This window comes from Benincasa hispida, chromosome 11 (genome assembly GCF_027475165.1).
Source record: "Benincasa hispida cultivar pf3 chromosome 11, pf3_genome.v1.1, whole genome shotgun sequence".
Taxonomy (NCBI): Eukaryota; Viridiplantae; Streptophyta; class Magnoliopsida; order Cucurbitales; family Cucurbitaceae; genus Benincasa; species Benincasa hispida.
The window spans coordinates 15160670-15187517 of NC_143488.1; the positions used below are offsets into that span (position 1 = coordinate 15160670).

At 31.3% G+C, this 26848-nt stretch overlaps 2 protein-coding genes across 2 annotated transcripts; one reads left to right on the forward strand and one right to left on the reverse strand.

Annotated features, from left to right (window-relative positions):
- The first annotated feature begins 14687 nt into the window (after positions 1 to 14687).
- On the forward strand, positions 14688 to 19211 carry ABCG26 (ABC-2 type transporter family protein). The gene is made up of 9 exons (XM_090306901.1): positions 14688 to 14828; positions 15798 to 16093; positions 16175 to 16330; positions 16412 to 16595; positions 16663 to 16941; positions 17028 to 17309; positions 17414 to 17698; positions 17796 to 17903; positions 18928 to 19211. The coding sequence occupies exons 1-9, from the start codon at positions 14688 to 14690 to the stop codon at positions 19195 to 19197; spliced, it is 2001 nt and encodes a 666-aa protein (XP_090163027.1). The 3' UTR covers positions 19198 to 19211.
- A 33-nt stretch (positions 19212 to 19244) lies between these two features.
- EMB2769 (Cwf15 / Cwc15 cell cycle control family protein) lies at positions 19245 to 25663 on the reverse strand. Its single transcript, XM_039049874.2, has 8 exons — positions 25380 to 25663; positions 25007 to 25175; positions 20595 to 20698; positions 20397 to 20438; positions 20226 to 20313; positions 19956 to 20052; positions 19646 to 19749; positions 19245 to 19534 (listed from the first exon to the last, which is right to left on the reverse strand). Exons 2-8 carry the CDS (start codon positions 25135 to 25137, stop codon positions 19411 to 19413), a joined length of 690 nt encoding a protein of 229 aa, XP_038905802.1. The 5' UTR covers positions 25138 to 25175; positions 25380 to 25663; the 3' UTR covers positions 19245 to 19410.
- Positions 25664 to 26848: the final 1185 nt, after the last annotated feature.

Sequence of the window (26848 nt, forward strand, 5' to 3'; positions counted from 1 at the left end):
ATATTAATAATCAAAATACAAATAATATTCATGTGATTGGTCAAACACTTTAATCTACTTTTTCAATTTGAAATTTTAGAACTTTCACATTCTTCTAAAACCATATATATACCCGTCATTACCTTAAAACCTACAATATCAATCACAAACTAATTCTTAGTCACTATCTATTTTATCTATTATTGTGAAACCCAGATTTTCATTATTCCTACTTAAGCAGGTGGTTAAGGAAATTAACTAAGTAGAAGTTAAATCCTATGTTGAAGTGAAGGAAATTTCTAGGTGTTGAATAGATTTTCCTTGAGTAATTTTGAGTTAAGTTTTAATTGATGAAATTTGGCTAAGTATAAGGTCAAAAGGACCCATGCGTGAAGTATTAGGAGACATTAATGAATAAGTTGAAAAGGCAACCATGCGTTTGTAAGGTTGGACGCATGATTGGCTGAAGTAGTGGCAAGAGGCATTACCAAGAGTTGTCATGCGTTGGAAGCCAAGGAGAAAAATGGCTAAGTATTGGACTATGCGTTGATGTGGTGCTATGCATTGGCCATAAGATCTTGGAGAGATTATTTGGGCAAAGGGAGGAGAAAAAAGGGAATTTGGAAGCTTGACTTTTGGGAAAAAAACTTGGAAAATTTTGGCTAAGTATAAAATTTTGCGTTGGATGATGGATGTGTTGGATGCATTGGATGCATTGGAAGCGTTGGATGCGTTGGATGTGTTGGATGCGTTGGATGCGTTGGATGTGTTGGATGATGGATGCGTTGGAAGGGACCAATGCGTTGGAAGGATTGTGTTGATGTGTTGGAAGGGTTGTTGGTGATGACATGCGGCTGAAGGAAGAAAGATGGAGGTGACGCATTGGAAGGCACAAGGGTAGGTAAGGCATGCATTGGAAGGTAGCCCATGCGTCAAGCGGTCGAAGCCAAACGCCCTTGCCCAATGCGTCGAGCGGCCAGCCAAGCGCCCCTGCCCATGTGCCGAGCGGCCATGCCAAGCGCACCGCCCATGCGTCGAACACCCTTGCCATGCGTCGAATTCCTTGCCATGTGCCCATGCGGCCGAGCAAGTTTTCAAGCGATGGCCAGTGCATATGCAGCATGCCCATGCGTCGGTGGCCAGCGCCTTTTCCAAGCACCATGCGGCCATGCCAAGCAAGCCATGCGATGATACCTAGTGAGCCATGCATTGAGGATGAGCAGCCATTCTATGCGTTGGTGATGGCTAGCTCTTGCAATGGCTAAGTTGGATTGCGATGGTAGTGAATTGGCTTGCTATGTGTTGATTATAGGCTATGCATTAAGTATGGACTATGCGTTGAACATCTAAGAGTTGGACGCATATAAAGGATGAGATCACCTAAAAAACGTCATTAAATCATGTGTCTTCTTAGGAGAAAGCCTTAAGCCTTAAGAATTTGAGGTGGTTGCATCAGATTGGAAGCTCATGCGTTGGCTACATAGGAGAAGGACACTTAGATTGCGTTGATCAAAGAATTGCGTTGTTGGTGTGAGGAGAAAACACTTAGACATGCAGCCAAGTAGGAGGTGTCGACTTTGGAGAAGGTTTGGACACCTATAAATAGGGCCAAAAGACTTCATTTTCAGATTAAAAAGAGTGGGAGAGTTAAGCAAACCTTGTGTTGAGGCCAAAATCCATGTGTTAATCATAGAATTTCAAAGAGAACACATTGGACAGTGAAGCTTGGAAAGCAGCATCAATTTGGAACGAGAAGTTCTCCCAATTTACTCGTGTGTTTGGAGTGATTCTAAAATGATCTGAAAGCTTCGGAAGTCTAGTTTTCAGGGTAGGGCTTCTGGAGAAAAAGCTCGAAGGGATCGGGCTGGAAATTAAGAAGAAAGCAGAAGGGTCAGATTGTCGGATAAGCTTGGGCCAGTCTTGATATTTTGATTTTTTCAGCCAAACCACGAGGAGTTAGGAGTTAATATTTTGAGGTAAGCTTCCTAAGACATTTTAGAGCATATTTGTGGAAGGAAGTATCTCGAGATAAAGCCTAGAACTATAAGTAATCTGAGCTTTAAATTGAATTTGGATTTTAGGGTTCAAAAGGGATCCCGAGGTGACAAAGGAACTTCTAGAGAGAGAGGTTCCTAAACGATCAAAGTGAGTGACTAAATTATTTAAAATGTTTTAAGAAACCACGTGCTAAAGAAAGATCTTTCAGATAAATACATGTTTTCTAAGTTTTATTAAAGAAAGTCATTGTATGACTAGTTTTACTTGAAACTCGATACCAAAGGACATTTGAGAAGGTATCTGAGTAGCTCGATACTGAAGGACACAGTTGAAAAGGTATCTGAGAAAAAGTACCCAAGTGTGGGGTAGTTCTTTTGATAAAAATCAGTTTTCTAGTCACTCACTGGGCTTTATAGCTCATGTTTTCCAAATGTTTTTTTTTTCTTCCCAGGTAGCGAAAGGTGAGGAGTTCCAGGGTGCTGCTAAGGTCAAGGTCTGCCACATGCCACAGTTACACTTCTGGAGGATTTTACAGTTGTTGTTGTAAACTTGTAATTAAGTCTTGGAGTTGTATAAATATTACATTGTTGTAAAATAAAATGGGCCTACTTAATCAGTTGATTGTTCAATTTGTACATTGGTATCAGAGTTATTTTAGCAAGAGTTATTAGGTAGTAAGTGTCAACGAAAGGGTTGATAACTGTTGCAGTCATGCCCTTCCTCAGGCTCAGAGGGTAGTCTGGGGCGGAGTGTGACAATTATACACTTATATTGGAATGGTTATTGTTCTTTTAATTTAGTTGAATTACTTATTTTTAAATTTTATTCAAGTCATAACTTTTTCTCATAACATCGAAAAATTATTCATTCTGTAGTGGTGTTGGTTTTGGTTATTAGTCACTACTCATCATGCAACTTCATAGTGAAGAGTTCGGACTTCCCTTCCTTGATTAAAATAATAATTAAAAAGAATAATTTCTTTTGCACATCTAGACTGTATAGAGTAAATATTTTTTTAAAAAAAGGTTAGGAGAACAAGTGGTTGATATGCAAAAGGGAAGTATCTAAGTATAGCACAATAGTGATGTTTTGCTAGATAGATGCATGTAGAAAGTAGAATTTGTACTATTTATGCATGTATAAAATTAGTCGTTGACACATGTCACAAATTAAGTTTAATAATAGTTTTGACTTTATATTATTTGATTGAAAATATAAATCAAATTTGTCAACCAAATATGATTATCACATCTCTTCTCCTCCTTGTTAAAATCAAAATATAGTTTTTCATTCTCTAATATCTTCATCTTTGTGATTTCTCTTTATTCTCTTTTCGATAAAAGACCAATCTTCTCTATTTAGGACGATCACATAAAGGAATAATATTTTAATGGACAAAATGTTAATTCTCAAATTGGATTACTATTCTCTTCTTCATATACAGTTATATTTATTCCAAATATCTCTCAAACCCATTGGGTTTTCTTTCCTTTGAGTTTCCAAGTTCCTATTTTTTGTGGTGTGATGAAAAGAGCTAAGGAAGATAGAAGTGGAAAATTGTTGATTAAGAAGAAAATTTCAAAATACGAGAGTTGTCGAGAGTCTTGAAGTGCTTTTTCATATTAGGTGTTGAAATATAGTGTTTAAATGTTTGTGTTGTGAGAAGGGATAAGAAAAAATGAGGTGACATAAGTATTAAAATGTTTACATATATAGATTAGATAGATCAACACACATACAAAGGAGAACAAGTGACTGATATATAAAAAGAGAGAGGAGAGATCTGTTAATTAAGGTAAATCAAGATGGTACTATCTAGACATGTATATAATTAGCCGTTGACATGTATCCGTATATGTTTAATTTTAGTTGATTTAATTAAAAATATAAAGTTGAAATAGTCAAACAAAAACATATCTCCTCCTCCCATGGTTTCTCTCTTATTATCTTATCTATAAAACCAATCTTCTCTTATTTAGGATGATTTCGTAAAGGTATAAAATTTCAATGTATATATATAAATACTACTTTAGTCCTATACTTTTTGTTTTGGTTTATTTTGGTCCTTATACTCTCAAATTGTTCATTTTGGTCATTATACTTTCAACTTTGGTTCATTTTGGTTTCTATTTAAAAATGTTCATTTTAGTCTTTTAACTTTGGTTCATTTTGATCCTTATACTTTTAAAAAGTTGTCCTCTCATTTTCACTTGGATAAAAAAAATATTTTTTTTAGTTCAAGGACCAAAATGAACCAAAGTTACAAATACAAAGACTAAAATGAAATTTTTTTAAAATGGAGGGACTAAAATGAATAAAAATCAAAAGTACAAGGACCAAAGTAGTATATATATATATATATGAACATTGAAGTTGGGTATGGAAATCCTTTTTCTTTTTCTTTTTACTTCACCATTTCTCTCCTTTTCTCTTTTAAACAATTTCTCGGATACAAAATGGAGATTCGAAGTATGTCAGTGCTCAATCTTCATTGTTGTGTTGATGAAAAATAAGCTTAGGAAATTAAACCTAAAATAGTTGATGTAGTTGAAAAAATAGATGTGTGAATGTTGTAGTTTGAGCATTTGGTGAAGTAAAATTGTTTACACACATGTGTAAACTATATAAATTACACATATTTACAAAAACAAAAATTGGAGTGGACAGAGACGAGATTGAACTATGGACATGCTAAATTTATATTTACGTATATTTTCAAATTAAAGAGATCAAAGAATATAAGAAGGGAGATTGATAGATTTGCAATAGATCATAAGGATATATAGCAGATATAACATAATGTAAAAAAAATTATAAATATGACCAAATTTAAATAGTCACAGTCTATCGCTAATAGACTTGGGAGTCTATCAACGATACAAGTCTATCATTGATAGACTTGACTATATTTGTAATTTTTTTAAAAATGATGTTATACACTTAGTTATTATTCTTAAAAATACTACCAATTGAAATTACCCTAGATATTATACGATTCTATCTCAAAAGCAATTAGCAATGAAAAGAATAGTCGCACATGATAATCAATTAATGGGAATAATAGGTGCAGCTAGTAGAGGCATAGTTTAGGATTGATATTGTAGTTTTAAAGGTAATTATCGATAAATGTGCTTTTAGAAAAACCAATCATAACATAAAATTATTGTATGAAAATTTTTCATTTTAAAATTGAAAAAGTGGGGATTATAGTATTTGACCAAAGCATACATATTATTTGTATATTGATATTTAATATCTAGTTTATATCAATTAATTGTTAAGAAATGGATTATGATTTAAATTTTAAGTTATTTTGTTTAATTTAAATTATTACCATTCTTAGAACCAAACCAAAACAAATGGATCAATTAAAAAAAGAAATAGGGCAAATTGCAAAAACCACCTCTAAAGTATGGTCGTAGTTGCAATTATACCCTTAAATTTTCAATAGTAACAATTTGGCCCATAAACTTCTAAAAATGTTAAAATTGGGCACTCAAACTTACAATAATTGTAAAAATTGAACCCACATATGATAAAAAATGAACTCTCAATCTTGTACAAGTGTTACAATTTACACAATTATATAAGTTTAAAAGTTCAATTTTAACATTTGGATAAGGTTGAGGGTTCAATTTTTAAATTTGAAAGTTTAAGGATATAATTGCAACTATCATCATATTTTAAGGTTAGTTTTACTATTTGCCAAAGAATTTGAAAGGATAGAATGTGAATTTTTATAATATTATATTATTTCTAGGAAAGTTGTTTTTAGAAGTTGTTACACTTTAGACATGATTTTTAATATTAATCAATATTAGTGATACTTTGTTGACATTTTAGTTACATTTTTCGATTTTTCTATAATATAATGAAACGTTATATACCTTCGGTTAATTTTGAACCTATAAACATATGAATAGGTAGGTAGAAAATGTTGACATAAATTTAAACCCTACCCAAAATTGACTGGGGATAAAAAATTAATAACCCGAATAATCTTTTCACCACATGCATTTTTTTTTCATTTGTCGTGTGTATATTTACAAAAGCAATTCTTTTTAAGATACTATATATATAATATTTAATAGTTTTTTAGAGAATAGATATCATAAGGAAAAATTAGAGAAGTTTGATTTATATTATCGATCAAATATATTAAAGAAAATCTTAAATTACAAATCATTAGTGGTCATTAGTGACACTTGTCCACACTTAATTTTTATGGATTTCTAGGTAGTGGAAAGACGGTACAAAGTATGTCAAATACTATTGGGTGTTATCTACACATACTATGTCAGCATGCCAAATATTTTTCATTTTCTTTTTTCACTCTTTTTTTCTCCAAGAAAAGACATTAAAAGATACAAAGTTTGTGATTTGAAAGGAAGAAGAGAAGATATCTTAACTAATGAAAGATAGAGGAGAGAGTAAACGAAAGAGATCGTGATATGTTTAATTTGTTAAGAAAGCACATTTAAATAAAAGAAAAAAAAATAGGAATAACATTGAAAAACTAACCTGAGTTCATAACACATTACTATCTATAAAAATTTAATTAATGAATAGTATTTTGATTGATAAATTATTCGCGATCTGTTATGCCTCTTCATATTATATAGAAGCATTTTGCCCCTCTCATTGTAAAGAATAAAAGAAATTTATTTCCACTCTATTCCATATAGAGCACAAATTTACAAATACATTTGACTATTGGTTGATTTAAACTATGAAAGACTAAAAATATTACATTTATGCATATATTCCTAATAAATAAGGGATGCAGTTAGACATAAATAGGAGTGTTAGTACTCATCTAGAAATCTATACAAATTAGGTGTGGACAAGTGTCACTAATAATTTTAAATATAAACTTTTGTTTAATATATTAATTCATAATACAAATTCAATTTCTCTAATTTTCCCACTTTTTCTTTTCTATTCTCTTAAAAAATATACACCTCCCTTCCTTCCTTCGTTATTTTCTCCTCCACGATCTCTCTTTTTCTCTTGGATACAATGGAGATTCAAAGCATATTATTTGCTCTATCTTCATAGTTATATTGATGAAAAAGCTAGGAATTTGAAGAAAAAATGGCTGTTGCATTTAGTTGAAAAAAATTGGTATGAATGTTGAAGTTTGAGCATTTGGTGAAGGAAGAAAACAGAAATGCTTACACATGTATACTACAGAAAGTAAAATATCTATAAAAATGAAAATTAAGAGAATAAGTGGCTGATATGTCGAAGAAAAATATCCTTGTTTATGATATACGGATAGTTCGACTATTTTGTTAATTAAACTACATTTAATTAGATAAAGGTGATTCTACCGTTGGTTATTGCATGTGTTTGCATGTGTTTAGTTTTAGTTTGTTCAATTAAAAATATAAACTTAAATTCTCTACAAAATATATGCATGGCCATCATTCCATCTCCTTCCTAAAGATTATTTTGAGTTCTTTCCTTCCTCCATTCTCAATCTTCTCCTCCCATGATTTATCTCTCTTATCCTCTTTTCTCTAAAAAAAAAAAAAAAAATTCCATATCTTCATCTAAGATAATTACATAAACATATAAATTTCAATGGACACCTTTTCAAAAAGAAAAACTTTCGATGGATACCATAGTTATTTACTTTTTAGGCCTCCTCTTCTTCGACCACCCTATAAATCTTATCAAATTGATTCTCTTTTCTTTTCTCCTTTTTTAAACTCCAAAATCTTTTAATTCTATGTGTCGATCAAAGGGCTACGAAATTGAATGGGAGTGGAGTGGAGATATTGAAGTGTGGTTATGCAAAAGTTAGTCAACATTTTTATATGATATCCAAAAATAATGTAATTAAATTAGATGTAGACAGGTGTCACAAATGATTTTAAATATAATTTTTTTCTTTAATATTTTTGTTGATAATATAAAATCCAATTTTTTTTTTTTTTTTAATTTACTTATGATCTCTTTTTTTCCCCTTTAAAAAAAAAACAAACAAACTTCTTCGTCAGCATAATGCAAACCTCTATAAAAAAACTAAAATGAAAAAATATGATGAGGTATCAAAGAGAGAATAGGAAATTGAAACTTAGAGAAAATTTCTTTTGTTGAAGAGATGTAAGTTATAATATAATACTAATAATAAATGAAATTTTTTTGCAAACAATACAAATTTCTTGGACACGCTCTCTTCTCAAAAGCATATTGTTTTCTTAATCTTCATAACCACAAAAGAAAATTTTCTTGTGGACAAAAAATTGAGTTCGATTTCCTATTTTTCTCCTTAATGCATCACCATATTATTTATAAAGGTGTGTATTAGATAAGGAAGAAAGTTTTATTTTAAGAAAAAAGAGATCACAGGTAAATTAGAAATATTAGACTTATATTATCAATTAGATACATTAAAATCATTTGTGACACTTGTCACTACCTAATATGTATGCATTTCTGGATAGTATATAAATGACACTGACACTTTTCCCTAAATGTAATTTCTATTTATTAGGGATACATGTATAAATTAAAATCTTCACTTCTATATATTTACATCTTCTCCATTTTAAATCTTAACTTGTCTTCTAATCTCTGTAATTTCTGTAATTTGGAAATATGTACAGGTATAAATTTTCCATGGCCACATACCTCTCCACCCAATGATCATGATCCAAAAAGGAAGGAAAAGATGTGATAAACTCATTTGTTTGACAATTTGGATTTATATTCTCAAGCAAATAAACTAAAACAAAAATTATAATTAAACTTATTGTTACACATGCCAAACAATTAATTTTACACATGTCTAAAGTAACAAAGATTCTTCTATCAATAAAAATACTTTTGTGGTAGTTTTAGAAATTTGAAACAGATATATCTCTAATGATACATGCATAAATGTACTTTAACAAACACGAATTTTATCAATGAAATAAATATTTTTCTTTTGCATATCTGTCAAGATGGATATGTTTCTAATGTTTCTAATATTTTTTCAATCGAATAAACCCAAAGAATATTTTTAAACTCATATGGAAAATTTTGTCAACAATCAATCATCCGCAGCATGAGTAGCAAAAAATTCTATGCATTCCTAGATGGATACTTACGTATTCAATTTTGGGATACTTGTATAAATGTTATATGGTCTAGATATGTAAAGATATCCTTATAGACATATATCATTTCACAAAGAGAGAGAATGAGAACTGGTAAAATTTTCAGTATTACAAAAGTATAGTACTCTTTATATTCATACTATAATTCTACTTTCATACCTATTCTTTTAATGGCAGTGGACCCCACCTTATTTTTAAAAGGAGGCTTATATATGACAGCCAACTAATGGGATTAATAGGTGTAGCTAGTGACTAAGGCTAGTTAGGATTGATGTTGGTAGCTTTAAAAGTAATTATTGACAACCGTGCTTTTAGAAAAACAATAAATTAGTGTGTGAAAATTTTCAATTTTAAAATTGAAAAAGAAAAGAATATAGTATTTGACCAAAGCATACATGTTATTTGTATATTGGTATTTAATATCTAGTTTATAATCAATTAATTGTAAAGAAATTTATTATGATTTAAATTTTAAGTTATTTTGTTTAATTTACTATGATTTAAATTTTAAGCTATCAATCAAATATATTAAAGAAAATCTTATACTTGAAATCATTAATGACATCTATCCACGCTTAGTTTGTATGGATATGTAGATAGAAATGTCTATATGTTGATATAAATTTAAGATACTCAAATTGATTGAGGATGAAAATTAATAACCTAAATAATCTTCACACAAATTCCTCTCTTATTTGTCTATCGTACTTCAAACACACCATTGGTTTTTTCTTTGCCTTTAAAGCTCCAAGTTCTTATTTGTTTGTGGGAAATTGATGACTTAAGAGAGAAAATTTCTACAAATGGACATTGAAATTGGAGTATTTGATTAGGTGTTGGAAGAGAATGGTAATAAAACAAAAGAGGAAAAGAAGTGGAGAGACGACATTGAAATGTGGGTATGTCAAATATTTTTGTTCTTATACCTCATTTTTACCCAAAAAAAGAGATTAGAGAGATAAAAACTTGTAACTTGAAAGGAAGAAGATGAAGGAGATGATATCTTCATTAGTGATAGATAGAGGAGACAATAAAAAGAAAGAGATCATGAAATAGTTTGTTAAGAAATTGTTTTAATTTTAGTTTAAGTTGGATATCTACCTAATAACGTTGAAAAATTAATCTTAGTTTACATTATTATCCTCCTTTTGTTAAAGAATAAAAGAGATTTGTTTACACTCTATTCCACATATAGCACAAATTTTCAAATACATTTTGACACTTGGTTGATCTAAATTATGCATGTATTCCTAATAAATAGGAATTGCAGTTTGACAGAAATAGGAGTGTCACTATCATTTTTCTACTCTCTAGAAATCCATACAAATTAGATGTGGATAGTACTTTGTACCATTTTTCTGTTATCTAGAAATTCATACAAATTAGTTGTGGACATGTGTCACTTATAATTTTAAATATAAAGTTTTATTGATAATAACAAAAATCCAATTTTTCTAATTTTTCTACACTATCTCTTTTCTATTCTCTAAAAAAATATTTTATATGCATATATATAAGTAAGAAGAAAACAAGAATATAAACAAGAAAAAAAAGGAGAAAAATGTAAATGGCACTAAAAATATAAATTGGTTGAGTGCACTATACAAAGAAAAAGTGGAGAAATTTAGGAGATGGAAGAATTGGGATTTTTGATGGAATTATAAAATCAAAAGAGAGAGGATCTTGATCAAAAATCTTTTTGAAAATTTGTATTATACGTTCAAATGGAATTAGATAACTAAAAATATATATTTTAAAAAATAATAAATAATAAGATAATTAAGGAGAAGAATACTTTATATGTAACACATGAAGCAAAAGTATTAACAATTTTTATAGGTAATCTTAATAAAAGATACAAATTTTGAAAGATGACGTAAATTGATAATTTATACATTCAGAATTAATGATTAGAAAAATAGAAGAATCATGTATTATTCTAATATACCGGATAAAGTTTTAAAACTACCATCAAATACTTCTCAAAGTATAAAAATTTTGATTTGTGAGGAATAGAGGGCATATCAATTACAACCTTTCAACATGGTGTGTTTGAGAGATTGGCGAATAAAGTTAAATGGACAAAAATTATAAATATAAATTCTATTTTTATTTTTATTATTTTTTTAGCAATATTTACGTACAGTTTAGTTTCACTTTCCCCTATATATATATATATCATTTTTAAAAGAAAAATTAGTATGTCTCAATTTTTAATTAGATGCAATAGGAATTGTCCTATTTTTCTATATTTTTTTATTCTAATTGTAAAAGATTCGAATTTCTAATTTCTAAATTGATAATGAGTTGTTTATAATTTACTATATAACTTTATACGCACAGAATTTGTTATTCCTTTCCCATATATGTTATTAATCAATTCAACTCAATATATATTATTAATTAACTATCATAGGTGGCCACTGAAAAAATATTTTCATTCCACATTTATCCCTATTTTATTCCTTTAAATTCTATGTGTGTATATATATATATATATAGAGTTTATAGAAAATTAAAAGAGCAACCTAGAAGAGAAGTTAATACTTCTAATTTCCGGCCTATTTTTCGTATAGTTTTTATTTCATTGTTTATCTCTTTAAAATCAAAATACAAGATTATAACTTATATTGGTTATATTAAATTACAAGCTTGGTTTTTAAACTTCAATTTGTATTTATTTAATTCTAAATTTTTAAATTTGTTTAATAAATCTCTCAATGAAAAGTGAAAAATTGCATCACATCTCGTCCTCTCACTTGTAATGAGGATCTTAGAATTCTTTATCCATCCTTCTTACCTCTCCTAATTCAAGACAAAAATCGTTGATCATGTAGATGAAAAAAGTACTATGTGAGAAGGAAGCAAAGTATAAATCGTTACTTTTACATGTCTAGACCATATAGATACATATTTATAAAAATGAAAGTTATGCGAAAAGGCTATCGATGTATTGAAAAGAAGTATTTGTTTTGACGATATGGTTTATATATGTTAAAGTACATTTATACATGTACTCCTTATGAAATATAGATATATCTATTTTAAATTTCTACTGTACAATATATGTGTAAAATTATTAATTGACAATTGCAACAAAATTTATATCAACTAGAATTTCTTCTACTCAATCATGTGGTTGACGTGTCACACAAATAAGTCTTTACTGTAATTGATTTGATTGAAAATATAAATCCAAATTTTCATCTAGCTACTCCTCGTTTTTCTTATATAAGTGAGTTGGTTTTAAAATTTATTGACATATCAAAATATTTACATCGACATTTTCATATATCTGGGTTTGATATCGATATAAATGGTATATATCTAGTGACATTTCCATTATTATATATGATAGAAAATTCAAAATACAATGTTACCTCTCACATCTCCTTTCTTTTCTTATCTTTGGGTAAACCCTCCTCTTCATTTACACATTAATGTAAATTCAAATAGGATTATTCTCTCAATGTTTATGGTAATGTTGATGCAAGGACTTGAAAATTGGAGTTGAAAATCATGTCAAATACCTAGCGACATATTCCTACTTTATTCATTAGATTTTGATATATTTTTTAGTTCAACGATACATGGAGATTTGAACAACTTTTAACATATGTAATACCTTAACAAAATTTAACTATAAGCTCAAGGTGGTTTAAATGTTGCTTGTTAAAACAACATAATTTTAACTTTTTTTAATTAGTAATATGTTTTTTTAACATGTGAAACATTTTTAAAAGAAACAATAAAAGTCATACAATTTTTAGAAAAAAATTTGATTTTGCCCCTTACATATCCCAAATAGATAATTTTAATTCTAACCCTAAATATGAATAAGTTGAAATTTCGATACCTTCACATAACCAAATTGAAAAAAAAAAAAAAAAAAAAAAAAAAAAAAAAAAAAAAAAAAAAAAAAACAACCCATAAAACATAAAATCCAACAACAATCAAATAGCCAAATGCTGAAACCCACCTAAAAAGAATCTAACACAACTTTGCAACAAATATTCAAAACACAATAAAATACTTTCCATATTTTTAACGCAAAATTTCATTGCATAAAAAAAATATATTGAAAAAAAAAACTTGTGTTTCATATACTCATCTTTAAAAATTAAAAAAAAAAAAAAATTGTGGCAGAAATAGTGTTTATAAACTTAATTGTAAAAAACTAATACCTTATATCCCGTTTGGTGACTATTTTATTTTTTGTTTTTTGTTTTTTAAAATTAAGTCTATAGACACTATTTCCACATCCAAATTTCTTCCTTTATTATTTATCTTTAGTTTAAAAAACCAAGTCAAATTTTGGAAAAAAAAAATTAGCTTTTAAAAACTTGTTTTTGTTTTTGGAATTTGGCTAAGAAACTTAGGAAAAATGCAAATCATTATAAGAAATGAGGAGGAAATAGACTTAATTTTCAAAAACCAAAAATAAAAAACGAAATCGTTATCAAATGAGGCCTAGTTAATAATTATTCAAGTCTTGTTTCCTAACTATTTGATTTTTTGATTTTTTAGTTTTTTAGAATTAAGCTTATAAACACTCTTTCACTATCTAAATTTCTTATTTTGTTGTCTATTTTTTTACCGATGTTTTCAAAAACTAAGCCAAATTTTGACCAAATTTTGAAAACCAACCTATCTAAATTTCTTACTTTGTTGTCTATTTTTTTACCGATGTTTTCAAAAACTAAGCCAAATTTTGACCAAATTTTGAAAACCAAACAAAGTAGTTTTTAAAAACTTGTTATTGTTTATGGAATTTAACTAAGAATTCAATTCTTTTACTTAAAGAAGATGCAAATCTTTGTTAGAAATTGAAAGGAAATAGACTTACTTTTCAAAAACTAAATAGTTACCAAATGTAGCCTTAATTTTTTGTTTTTGATAACTGAGCTTATAAAACACTATTTTTACCTATTGGCTTCTTTGTTTTATTATGTACTTTTTCTAAGTATTTCAGTTTCTTTGTTTTATTATGTACTTTTTCTAAGTATTTTTAGTTTCCTTGTTTTACTATCTACTTTTTCTAAGTATTTTCAAAATCCAAGCTTTTGAAAAAAAAAACGGTACTCTTAAAAACTTGTTTTTAATTTTCGAATTTGAACAAGAATTTAAGGTTTACCTAGGAAAACGGTAGGAAAAAAAACCATGATAAGAAAATTATGCTTGAGAAAATTGTTTAAAAATTACGAGAAACATACACAATTTTCAAAAACCGAATAGTCATGGCAATATATATTCAATTGAAATTCATATATCAATTTGTAGCATCACATCCCCAAAATTTCATATTTTTTTAGTCATATCCTTGGCATGTTCACTTTGAAGGAAAAAAAATGGCACATTATGGTGGCAATTTAAGTGTGTGAAATTAAACCAAAGCACTTCTAATATTGTTAATCCAAAAAATAAACACTGATAAGCATGGGAAGCCTGTGGTTCACCAAGCAACATCCTGCCTTTGATATGTTAGGCAAGTTTTGGGTTTGATATAGTTGAAAAATCTCTTCCATTAATTCCAACTTATAATTTGAGAGATTACTCCTAAAAGCAAAACTTAATCCTCTCTCTCTCTCTCTAAATTACAACATGGAAATTAGGAGAGAAGATGAAATTCAAGACATTTCATTATCTCCCTCAACCATGCAAATTACAAACACCAATGCCTTAGGAGGCCATAACATTATTGATTTCATCTCACAACCTTCCATAAAAAATAACCACTCTGAGGTTAGCATTCAAATTCAGACTTGTGATACCAGTAGAAGTTGCCCACTTCCAATTTTTCTCAAGGTAAATATTTCATCGTGATTATCATATCGATCGACTAAGTAATGTCGCTTCTCGTTTTAAGATCTCGTGACAATATTATATAACCTTGATTTTTAGATTTACATTTTGTTTTAATCCTTGAACTTTTATTTGCCTTTTCTTTGTAATATGAGGAAGAGGGTATCGAACCTCTGACTTCGAAGTTGAAAGTACCATCTTCATGTCAATTGAACTTTCAAATAACATCTTTTTGTTTCATTTCATTTCTTTTCTTTTCTTTTAATACAACAACTGTGAAGATGGGAGATCAAACTTTCGACTTCTAAGGAGAAAGGTTATGTCAATTACCATTGAGCTAAACTCACTTTAGTTCATACACTATCTTTTCATTTTGGTTTCTAAACATTTAAATATTTTTTTAACTTATATTAATATTCCAATAGAATAATCTAGGTTGGTTCTTATTTTTATTTTTTTAAAAAATTTTTAAAACAAAACTGTCATATTTGATTGGGAAACTTGGTACATAACCTTGTTAATATTGCACGCCAAAGTGAACATAGCTCAACGTTAATTGATGTGATCTTTCTCTTCAGAGGTCAGAGATTTGATCTCCCACTCCCACAATTACTGTACTCCAAAAAAAACAAACAAAAAGCAGATAGAACAAAACAAGTACAACAGTTCAAGATTTTGTGATTCCTTGTGAGATTCTATCATTTTTTTTTTTTTTTTGGTCATTGAATAACCTTTATATCATATCATTCATTTAGCAACATTTTTTAACGACGACGAGGACGTCGTTGGTACATGTTTTAGCGACATTTTTGGACGATCTATCACATGTCGTTGGTGTGACTGAATTACAATTCCTTGTAATAACTATATACATTCAATTAATGAATTATGATCTATTTTCACTTGTAGTTTGAGGATGTGGAATACAAAGTGAGGAATAAGCAAGGGTCCACCAAGAACAACCCATTGAAGGCAGTGATATCAAAGGTTGGCTCACAAATCAAAATGGACCAACAAGACAGCTACAAGAAGATTTTAAAGGGCATAACAGGAAGGGTTGGGCCAGGGGAAATACTTGCTTTAATGGGTGCTTCAGGCAGTGGCAAAACAACATTACTGAAAGTGATTGGAGGAAGAGTACTTGACAATGTCAAAGGAAATATTACTTACAATGACATTCCATATACTGCTGCTCTTAAAAGAAGGTCACTTTCTCTGTTTTCAAAACCAAACAAATGTCTCTCTAACATATAATAACCTCTTTCTTAACCACTCTTTGGCAACAGAATTGGTTTCGTGACTCAAGACGACGTTCTATTCCCACAATTGACGGTTGAAGAGACCTTACTTGTCTCAGCATTTCTTCGGCTACCGAGTAATATGAACCGACAGCAAAAGTACGAGAGAGTTGACATGATAGTGAAAGAGTTAGGACTTGAAAGGTGTGTTCGTTAAGGTAGCAAGTGATGATCTAGCTTCGATTTCGCCTCTTTTAAATGATGACTTTTCTTTTTGAACTGTAGATGTCGGAACACGAAGATCGGTGGTGGTTTTGGTAAAGGAATATCAGGGGGAGAAAGAAAAAGAACAAGTATAGGCTATGAAGTTCTTATTGATCCTTCACTTCTATTACTAGACGAACCAACTTCAGGCCTTGATTCGAACTCGGCTAATAGGCTTCTTCTTGTTCTCAAAGGACTTGCCAAGGTACAATTAGGAATTGTTTAAGTACAACATGTTTATAAATCTTGAGATTAAACTCGATCATTTGCAGGCAGGACGAACAATAATCACAACAATACACCAGCCATCAAGCAGAATGTTTCACATGTTTGACAAACTTTTGCTGATAGCAGAAGGCTATCCTGTATACTATGGGAAAGCTAAAGAATCAATGGAATACTTTTCATCTTTGAGATTTACCCCACAAATTCCCATGAACCCTGCAGAGTTCTTGCTTGATCTAGCAACAGGACAAGTCGGCGACATAAGTCTTCCCGAAGATCTATCGACATCTCAAGGCTCTCTTGACACAGACAAATCAATTATCAAGGTGGGAATCTCTTTAGTTACTGCCATATTACTTTCAAAGCATTTGTTTTTTGATCCATTTTTGTCAATATGTATATGTATGATTAGTATCTGCAACTCAAGTACAAAACTCAATTGGAGGGTCAAGAAAGAACCAAGAATGAAGCTGCAAAGACACCAGAGCATCTACAACTAGCTGTACAAGTAGGGAAAGATTGGACAATAAGCTGGTGGGAGCAATTTAGGATTGTTTCAAAGAGAACATTCAAAGAAAGGAGTAAGGATTACTTTGACAAGCTAAGGCTACTTCAAGCAGTTGGAGTTGCATTGTTGTTGGGACTTCTTTGGTGGAAATCCAAGATTGACACCGAACCTCAACTACGAGACCAGGTAGTTTCGTTTTTTTCTTTTTTACATCTTTCAACACAATATCATATCAATAAACTACTACTGGATCTAAAAGCTTAAATAGTCAACTTTTAACTTGTTTTCAGATCGGCTTATTGTTCTACATTTGCATATTTTGGACATCTTCATCAATCTTTGGAGCGGTATACGTGTTTCCATTTGAAAAGCTCTATTTGGTGAAAGAACAAAAAGCGGATATGTATCGACTAAGCGTGTACTATGTGAGCAGCACGTTGTGCGACATGGTTGCACATGTGCTCTATCCAACATTGTTCATGCTGATTCTATACTTTATGGTTGATTTCAAGAGAACAGTTTCATGTTTCTTGCTAACATTGTTTGCAATATTATTGGTAGCTGTGACAAGCCAGGTGTCTGGATTGAAACTATTCCAAGACTGTCTTTGTTTTATGAATGATTTGTGAATGGAGATTAAATGAATTTAATTTTTGTTTTATGTGTGATTAGGGGGCAGGAGAATTGTTTGGAGCTGCAGTTTTGAGTATTAGAAGGGCTGGGATGGTTGCCTCTTTGATACTTATGTTATTTCTTTTAACAGGAGGCTACTATGTACAGGTAATTAATTCCTTTTACTTAAAACTCCATTTCTTATTTTCTTTTCTAAGTCTGAGAACAATAAATTTAATGAGGGAAAAAATGTAAACTGAAAATTAAAATAAATCCTCTCTTAGCCTGAATCAATCTTTGTTTATATCCTATTTGGCTGCTTGAAATTTTGAACACAATTTTGCAGCCCTTCCTCAGAACTCAGAGGTGCGTATATATCCATTGAAACTGAGTGTTATAATTCATGATTAACATAGTATTAACATATCTTCAAGAATCAAAATTCTTAATGTCGATGCCAATAAAATGTCAGTATAGAATGTTGATGATTGATATTCCTAAAAGATCATAAATGTTAATATTAAAAAAATAAATAAATAAATAAATAAAAATAATTAAAAAAAAAAAACCTTTAAAGAAACACTTATATGATTATAGAAATTATATCAATTGAATGTTCCAATCTCAATCATTTGAAGATCCAATTTCTACGACTATTAGTTTGAGAGTCCAATTTTAACATTTGTATAAGTTTGAAACTCATCTTTTACCTTCGTATGCTTAAAGATATAATTGTAACTACCACCATACTTCATTTTCACAATTTGCCTTAGAAAAACTTATTAAAGAAGTATGGTAATAAAATATAGATTCACTCCTTGGTAAATTCGAGTCCATGGACATTTGAGAACATCTAACATGTTCTCAGAAATTTAAAATCCTATTAAGAACTTAGTTATAGTTTGAAGAAGGATAAAAGAAAAAAAGAGCAATACTTAGATGCACCCATCTTTATACATCCCTTCTCATCACTCATATCAAAAAAATATTAAAATATTTCAAAAAAAAAAAAAAGCAAAATTTGCCTGACAAGTTATGATTGGATAATTTGATGAGATGCACAAAAATAGGTGATATCTAATATGCACTAAGTATTAAAAAATAAAAAAAAAATAAATAAATAAATAAATCTAGTGATTGTAGAATATGTAAAATCTTTTTTTCTTTTCTTTTCTTTTTCTTTCTATGGCAGCATATACCGAAGTTCATGCGGTGGATGAAGTATGTATCATTCATGTATTATGGGTTCAGACTACTCCTAAAAGTGCAATACTCGGGAGATCAGTTATATGAGTGTCAAACCACACAAGGCTGCAGAACTCTGCAGTCTTCTTCTTCCTTCGACACTGTTAACCTCAATGGTGGCTTACAAGAGGTCTGGATTCTCCTAGCCATGGTCCTCACCTACAGAATATGTGCCTACTTCTGCTTGCATAAAAGGATCAGCCAATCTAATATTTGAACACAAAAACACCATTACCATGTAAAATATGAGCTTAAGACAGGTTCTCATGGAAACCATTTTAATATTCATTTGTCCAATCCTTTGTACTTCATCCAATTCAGAAGACAAACTAAAACATTCAGTCCACATTTAGTCTTTTCAATGCATTTATGATACACATGTGTTCTTCTCACGCTGGACTTACTCGGTTCTTAGATTATGATAGCCATGTTACTTCATGTACTTCTGCAAGAATTTTCGGTGGAAGTCATTCCTAATCGTGTCGTTTATAAAGCGCTTAGGAGTCTTTGATTCACCACGGGCCTGATTCTTGAACACAACATCATCATCCCATCTGTTCCAAAAGTTTAAAGGAGGTTGAATGATCATCAGATGGAAGTTCATGTTAGACACACCAAACAAACAAGTATAGTTATGGAAAATGGCTAAAATCAAGCTAACCAACCTTCTTTTGACGCTAAAAGAGGAGGGTTGCTCATTAAGTAGTGGATTTCCTCTGAGCAACTCTGCTTCCTTTACTTTAAGCTCTTCCTCCCGCTCTTGTCTTTCCTATACATTATAACGCAGATTTAAGCAACTGATGAAGCAAAATTCAAAATCAGCTCATTAATCTTAAAAGATTACTCATCATATAAGTAATCCCAGTTACTAAGCACTCAACTCATGGTGCATTCTTCTCAAATCTTGGAGAATAAAAAAGGGACTGCAAGCACAACTTCAGATCGTGAAGCTATCTGGGTGAACTAAAGGCTCACCTTCCGAAGCTTTTCCTCTGCTCTTTCCTTCTTTATTTGTTCCAGCTCAGCCAAAAGAGCTTCAGTATCATCCTCGTCATCGTCGTCGTCGTCATCACTACCATAAGAAATAAGATACTTCAATACTAAACCCCAAAACAAGCTAGATTACCAGGTCTTGGACCAAGGATTTGAATTAGCAACTAAAGCTTTCTCTAATAAGCATAAAGAGAAAAGGCTAGGAAACTAATATAATAAAAAATTCATAAAATGGAAAGCCAACTAACAAACCTTTCATCATCACTTTTGACATCCACATCAGAATCATCCGCATCTAAACTTCGTGGTATAATACGATCTTCAATATCTCTCTTCCCACCTAAAAGCATAAATAATAACTCATTACAAACAATCAATGGAAGTTGTTATTAAATGTAAGCATAAAGGAGCTGATGAATTCACCTTCTAACAGAAGTTGGCTTCCTTTTCTATGATCTCTATCATCTACAAATCATGCAAGTGAAACACGATAAACTCATTGCAAACACGTCATAAAACACAGCATGGAAAAAGCAATATTTGAACAAAACCATAGCAACTGACATGAAAACCAAACAAAGAAACTCATTCTACATTTTTCTAAAGAATGGATGTCTTTACCATATGACTTGTTCTTTGATGAAAAATGCCTCCTTTCCCGATCTTCTAACTCATCCCTGAGATTCCTCCTTTGCAATTCATCATGGGTATCTTGTCCTTCCTTTCTACATACATCATTAATGACAAGTATATAGAGGTTACGAATCTCGGAAGAAAAGACAACAACATATCCAAGGAAATATAAAAGAAAGGAAATATAAAAGAAAGGAAAATAGCCATTACCCAATAACAAATAGATGAGTGAATGCTCATTTTGAGAGAAGAACAATGCTGATATGGCTCATGTATAATACTAGGTTAACGTACTCGGTAACTAATTATGATTATGGGAACTTCTTGTTGGCACTCTCTTCTCGTATATAGAGACTTTAAAGCCGTCCATTATTTTTGTGAAGGGTTCATTGAATTTTTAAATAGAAGTGATAGGCCCCCAATTATAAACTAAGAAGCACCGACACTTCAATTTGGTTAACATGACACCTGTCCACGTGTTGATCGGTGGACACATATTGAACACTAAGTAGTGCAATAGATGTGCCCTGTTTATACAAAGTCAAAGTAGGTTCAACATTTTGATAGGAATGCTATTAGGATAAGAAATAGAGATATTAGTGGGTATTAGTAATTTGTGAAAGAGTTCTATATGAACTTTGGTTATAAATAGATGGAAGGGGAATGAGGAAGGGAAGCGATATTTTGGTGAGTGATTTAAAGCTCGAGAGAGAACCCAAGCAAGGGAGGATTTAAGTACCACGAACACTTAGTTTATCTAGTAATTCCATTTCCGTTTATATTTCAATATTTTTGGGTTTTATCACATTAGTTAGACATGCATCGAACACTTGTTAAGTATACTAAACAAATACAAATATGACAAAAATAATAAATTTTGAAAGCAAAATACATCAGACTAATGTTTTAAGCATACAAATGCATAAACTCATTCACTTCGAATTTACCTATTCATATGAACACTGTCCTTCACCAACTTGCTGGATACAGAATAAAGTGATTGGTTACAGTTTCTAGATCACATTAACGGGCCATTTGGTTTGAGAGGATAGAGTGTGGGAATGGGCATGGATATATATAAAATCTTGTTTGATTTGAGAATTTGAGGTATTTACGTGGAAAAACATTTTTCCGCATCAAGTCTTTGCATGCTTTTTGCATGCTTTAATTTCCCACCAGTAATTGATGGGTTTTTAATAAACCCTCCACTTTTGTTTCTTCTTTTTTTTTTTCCCTCCGTTTTTTATTCCTTTTTCCTTTATTTGTTTCTCTCTCTTTTTTCATTCATTATTTTTATCTTCTTTCATATTTATTATTTCGACTTTTTTTAATAATTTTTTCTGCCTTATGTGATATTTTTACATGTTTTTCTTTTCTTTTTTTTCTTTAATATTTTTATTTTTTTATTTTTCTCTTCTTCATTCTATCTATTATTCATCTTTTCTATTTTCTATTTTTTTCTTTTAATTTTATTATTATATTTCCTTTCATTCTTATCATTTTATTCTCATGCTTTTCCCTTATATGAATGAAGATTAAATTAAATTGTTTTGTTTAAAATTATTTTGATGTAAATTAATTATTGGAAGGTAAATAAAATTTATGTTTTATAATTACTCATTATTCTAGTAACTTTAATTATAAATTACTCATTTTACAAATAATTATAATTAATAATTAAATTAATATTATTATTTGATTGTTAAATAATTATTTTTCTCAAAATTTTGAATTGAATTCATTGTTTATCAATTAATCTATAAAATTTTATAGAGATGTCACAATTAATCTTATAAATTAAATACAAACATAATTTGTTCCCATACAATTCAGATAGCATTTCCATGCACAACCAAACACAGTCATCCTTCATTCCCAACAATCTCATTCTCAGGCTTATAACTCCCAAGCATCCTTAATTCCTATGCATCTAGAAAACTTTAAACCAAACGACCCCTAAAGGTTTTACTTTATTAAATATCAGTAGGTGGAGAATCCAAAAAGTAGCTGTTGGACAACTATAGCTTTCTTTTCCTTAGCCAACTTTCATTGAGAGAGATTATTTTTTATATAAGAAACCAAGCTTTCATTAAGAATGATAAAAGGATATACAAGGACATACAAAAAAACCAAGTCCAAAAAACAACCAACCCCATGTCCAATTACAAAAAGGGGTAAAATCCAAAAAGAATAAGGCTAAGCTCATAATTACAAAAAGTCCTATGAGCAGACTCCCATAAAGAGGAATTAAATCTAATCAACTCTCAAAGCTCCTCCCCCAACCTCTTTACCCCATAAAAAATTCTGGAGATCCTGTTAAGCCAAATGCCACACAACATGGAAAAAAAGAAAGACTGTCGAAGAACCCTTCCTTTGTCACGGAAAGGAGGGTCCAAGAACACCTCCCCAAACATCGAACAAAATCCACTATTAGAAAACGCAGAACTCTTAAAGTCTTAAGGAAACAATTTCACAGAGAACTAACAAAATCATAATCACAAAAGGGAAGTTCAATCAAACCCCCCCCCCCCCCCCCCAAAAAAAAAAAGCAAAGATAGGAGGGTCATGACCACTGGTGTTTCCCTATCGAATGAATGACAGAAACCAAGCGAAAGAAAAAGGAGTGATAAACCTTTCTTCAATCATCTCACTAAAAGTGAGCTGACCTACTCTATTTCCTTTTGACTAGTGCCCACAATGGCATGCGGTCAAGCATCAAATGGTTTATACAACTAAACGCCTACTATGCTTCCTTTGCTTTCATGGTTTCACCCATTGTCCCTTGTGCAGAAAAGGACAGATAAAATTATTTGAAAGTGACAAACAATTGTCTATAAGTCTTAAAGTGGGTTCACATGTAACCCCTTGATTTTTTATATTTCAATTTTAGAATTATCCCTCCATTTCCAACCAAATAGAAAAAGAGATTGTCATCATTGGGGAAATGTTGAAGTTCATTGCCCCGAAAGGATCAAGTTCCTAATATGGGAGAATAGCCACTCTTGTCTTAATACCATGGATCGACTACAAACCAGATGTCCCTAGATCGAATTGCCCCCCTCATGGTGTTGCCTATGCAAAAGTAACAGTGGAACATTGAATCATTTGTTCTTCCACGGCCCTTTTGCTATTGGTATCTGGACTGAAATTTTCAGTGCCTTCAATTGGACCTTGGTCATCCCACATGGCTCTGTTGATTGGATCAGAATGTCAATACTTGACCGTCCTTTCAAAGACACAAAGACAGCTATATGGACCAGCACCATATGCCGGTTTTGTCAAAGATTTGGGAGGAAAGGGATGCTAGAATCTCCAGGAACAGCTGAAAATTCACCAAGGATATCATTGATGCATCTATTTTTATTACTCTTTATTGGTGTAAACAGCTCCAGCCTCTAAGAGATTTGGTGTAAACAGCTCCAGCCTCTAAGAGATCACAGCTTGAATTTCCTAGTTGCAAAATGAAAACATCTTTTGTACTCCTTATGAGAGGGCCCTTTTTTATTCTATTTAGATATTTCATTCATCAATAAAATTGTTTCTTATCCCACCAAAAAAACCAAAAACAAAAACAAAAAATTGTAGAAATAGTTAGGTTCTTTAGATATACAGAAAGAAAGAGCAGCCCATGCCCTTTCATGACTTAAACTCCCTAGCCTCCACCACAAGGTGTATGACTGGGCAAATTAATTAGATATTACAATGATTATTATCCTTGTGAATAAAAAAATAAACGAAAAGATGAGGATGAGCTGCAGTGGAAGCCAAATTAATTAACATCGTTCTTAGTTCCACACGGGCTAAACAAACAGTGATCAAAGGTATGGACTTGGTACGCTCAAGAAAATTTCCAAAGTTTTTGAGTTCAAGCGTCAAGTGGAAAGGTTAATGTATTAAAAATTTTGTTTTTCTCAGAGTGGGCAAAGTTTCTTGAGAACTAGTGGGTCCAATTTACGAAATGCAAGAAGTGGAGCCATCAATACCAACTTGTCAAACCCAAGTTCACCTAAGCTAAGATCAAGGTGAACTGAATGAAGATTCTGTCCAACAGATCGCATCCACATTAAAACCAACTCAATTCTTAGAATGAAGATACTAACCAACCCGGAGACCAATTCAGTTCTTAGAATTCCAGTTAAGAACTCTAAACCCACTAGAAAACTCAACTCACGTCACAAACAAAAAAACCCTGATGAATTCCTGCGTGGTCGTGCGATCAGTATCCCTCAGAAGCCACAACGCACAGACGATTATAAACAACCAAGAAAGAGATACTCGGTACAAAGAACTCAACCAAATGAGTACTTAATGAACAAACATGATCATCAAGCTATAGAAAATGCGCCCTCTGCCCCATCTTCCCAATACAATTAACAACAACATCTCTTAAATACACGCACCTGGGTTTCAAGGTAGTATGAGAAGCGATGTCTCTGGAGGAATATTTCTGGGATGGGCCGAAAATTCGAGTACCACCTTGCTCGTTTCCACCTTTAGCCGGTGCCCATGTGGGTCGAGCTGCAGTAGTCATCTCTAGATTTTTTCCTCGTCGCCTCGGCCCTTCAAATGCTAAGAAAATGGAAGACGGTACTTCAGATTCAGCATATTCACAAGATAAAAACGGAAGTATCCATAAGATGGGAAAAGCGCGCACACACAAACCGGAGAAAACCCTAGCTCGATAAACTTGATTGGAATCGAATTCAATGAACAAAAGACGAAACTTGATGTGCTTGAATTCATCAAATCGAAGAGGAATAGTAAGAGATTTACCTCAGAAGTCCCCTTTGTAATTGATTGACGATCTCACTGCGAATTTGGAAGGCCGAACGAAGAGAAAAATCGTCGTGGGTGAGGAAGATTGTTCTAAAGACTATCTTACAAATCGGGTCCCAAATTATAAAATCCCAAATGAAATGCCCAATGTCGGTTCCATGGCGGCGAACCGGCGGTCAATTTAGAGAAATTTCGACGGTTATTTAAAAAATATATATACAAAATATTATAAATAATTATAATTATAGTTAACATGAAGTGATTCCGTTATAATTATAGTTAACAAAAGAAATTCGATGCTTGTTTGATAATTATAGTTATGAAGTGATTCCGTTAGATTTCCTGGAATTGATGTTACTCTAGAACATGGATTTCTCGAGTAAATATTACAACTGTATGGATTGTTTTAAGAATAGATAATGTTTGAGAGATTTGGTAGGCAAGAGACAATATTTGTAAGAAGCAAAGGAATATTTCAGAAAGCTTAATAATAGCAGTGAAGGTTAGGAAGCTGCTAAGTAAAAGATGTGGAGCCTATTTAACCATGTGACGGTTTCGTGTTTCGTAGGATGAGAAACTGAAACCTGAGGATGTACCAGTTGTACAAGAATTCTTGGATGTTTTCCCTGAAAAGTTATCAGATTTACAATTTGACAAGGAAGTTGAGTTTACTATCGATTTAATTCCAGATACAACACCTATTTTTCAGATACCATTAAGGATGGTGCCAGAAGAACTTAAGAAATTGAAAGTTTAGTTATAGGAATTAATAAATAAGGGTTACATCAGATCCAGTGTGACACCTTGGGAAGCGCCGGTCTTCTATCAAGAAGAAAGACGGTACTCTCAGATACGTATGGATTATAAGCAGTTGGACAAGGTGAAGATCAGGAACAAGTACCTATTGTTTGGTGTAGGTGATCTCTTTGATCAGTTAAAGGGAACCACGATTTTCTCTAAAACAGATTTGAGATCAGGTTACCACCAGTTGAAGGTAGAGGCGGATGTTTAAAAAAAACTGCATTCAGGACGAGGTATGGACATTATGAGCTTTTAATAATGCCATTTGGATTAACGAATGCCCCTGTAGTATTTACGGACTTGATGAATAAGATATTTCGTCCCTACTCGGATCAGTTCATGATAATCTTCATTGATGACATATTGGTGTATTTAAGCAGTAGGGAAGATCATGGGAACCATTTGAGGATAGTTTTGTCGACACTGCGAGAGAAGCAGTTGTATGCCACGTTCAGCAAATGTGATTTCTGGTTAGACTAGGTTGTATTTCTTGGTCATATGGTTCTAGCAGCATGAGTGAGTGACTCTAGATACTTTAAATGTTTTAAGTAGATTGCTAAAGCCTATGAATGGTTAGCAATGCATGATTACTGAAAGCTATTTATGACAACTATTCTCAAATAGTTACCAAACAACACACCTCACATTAATGTTGTATTTATGCT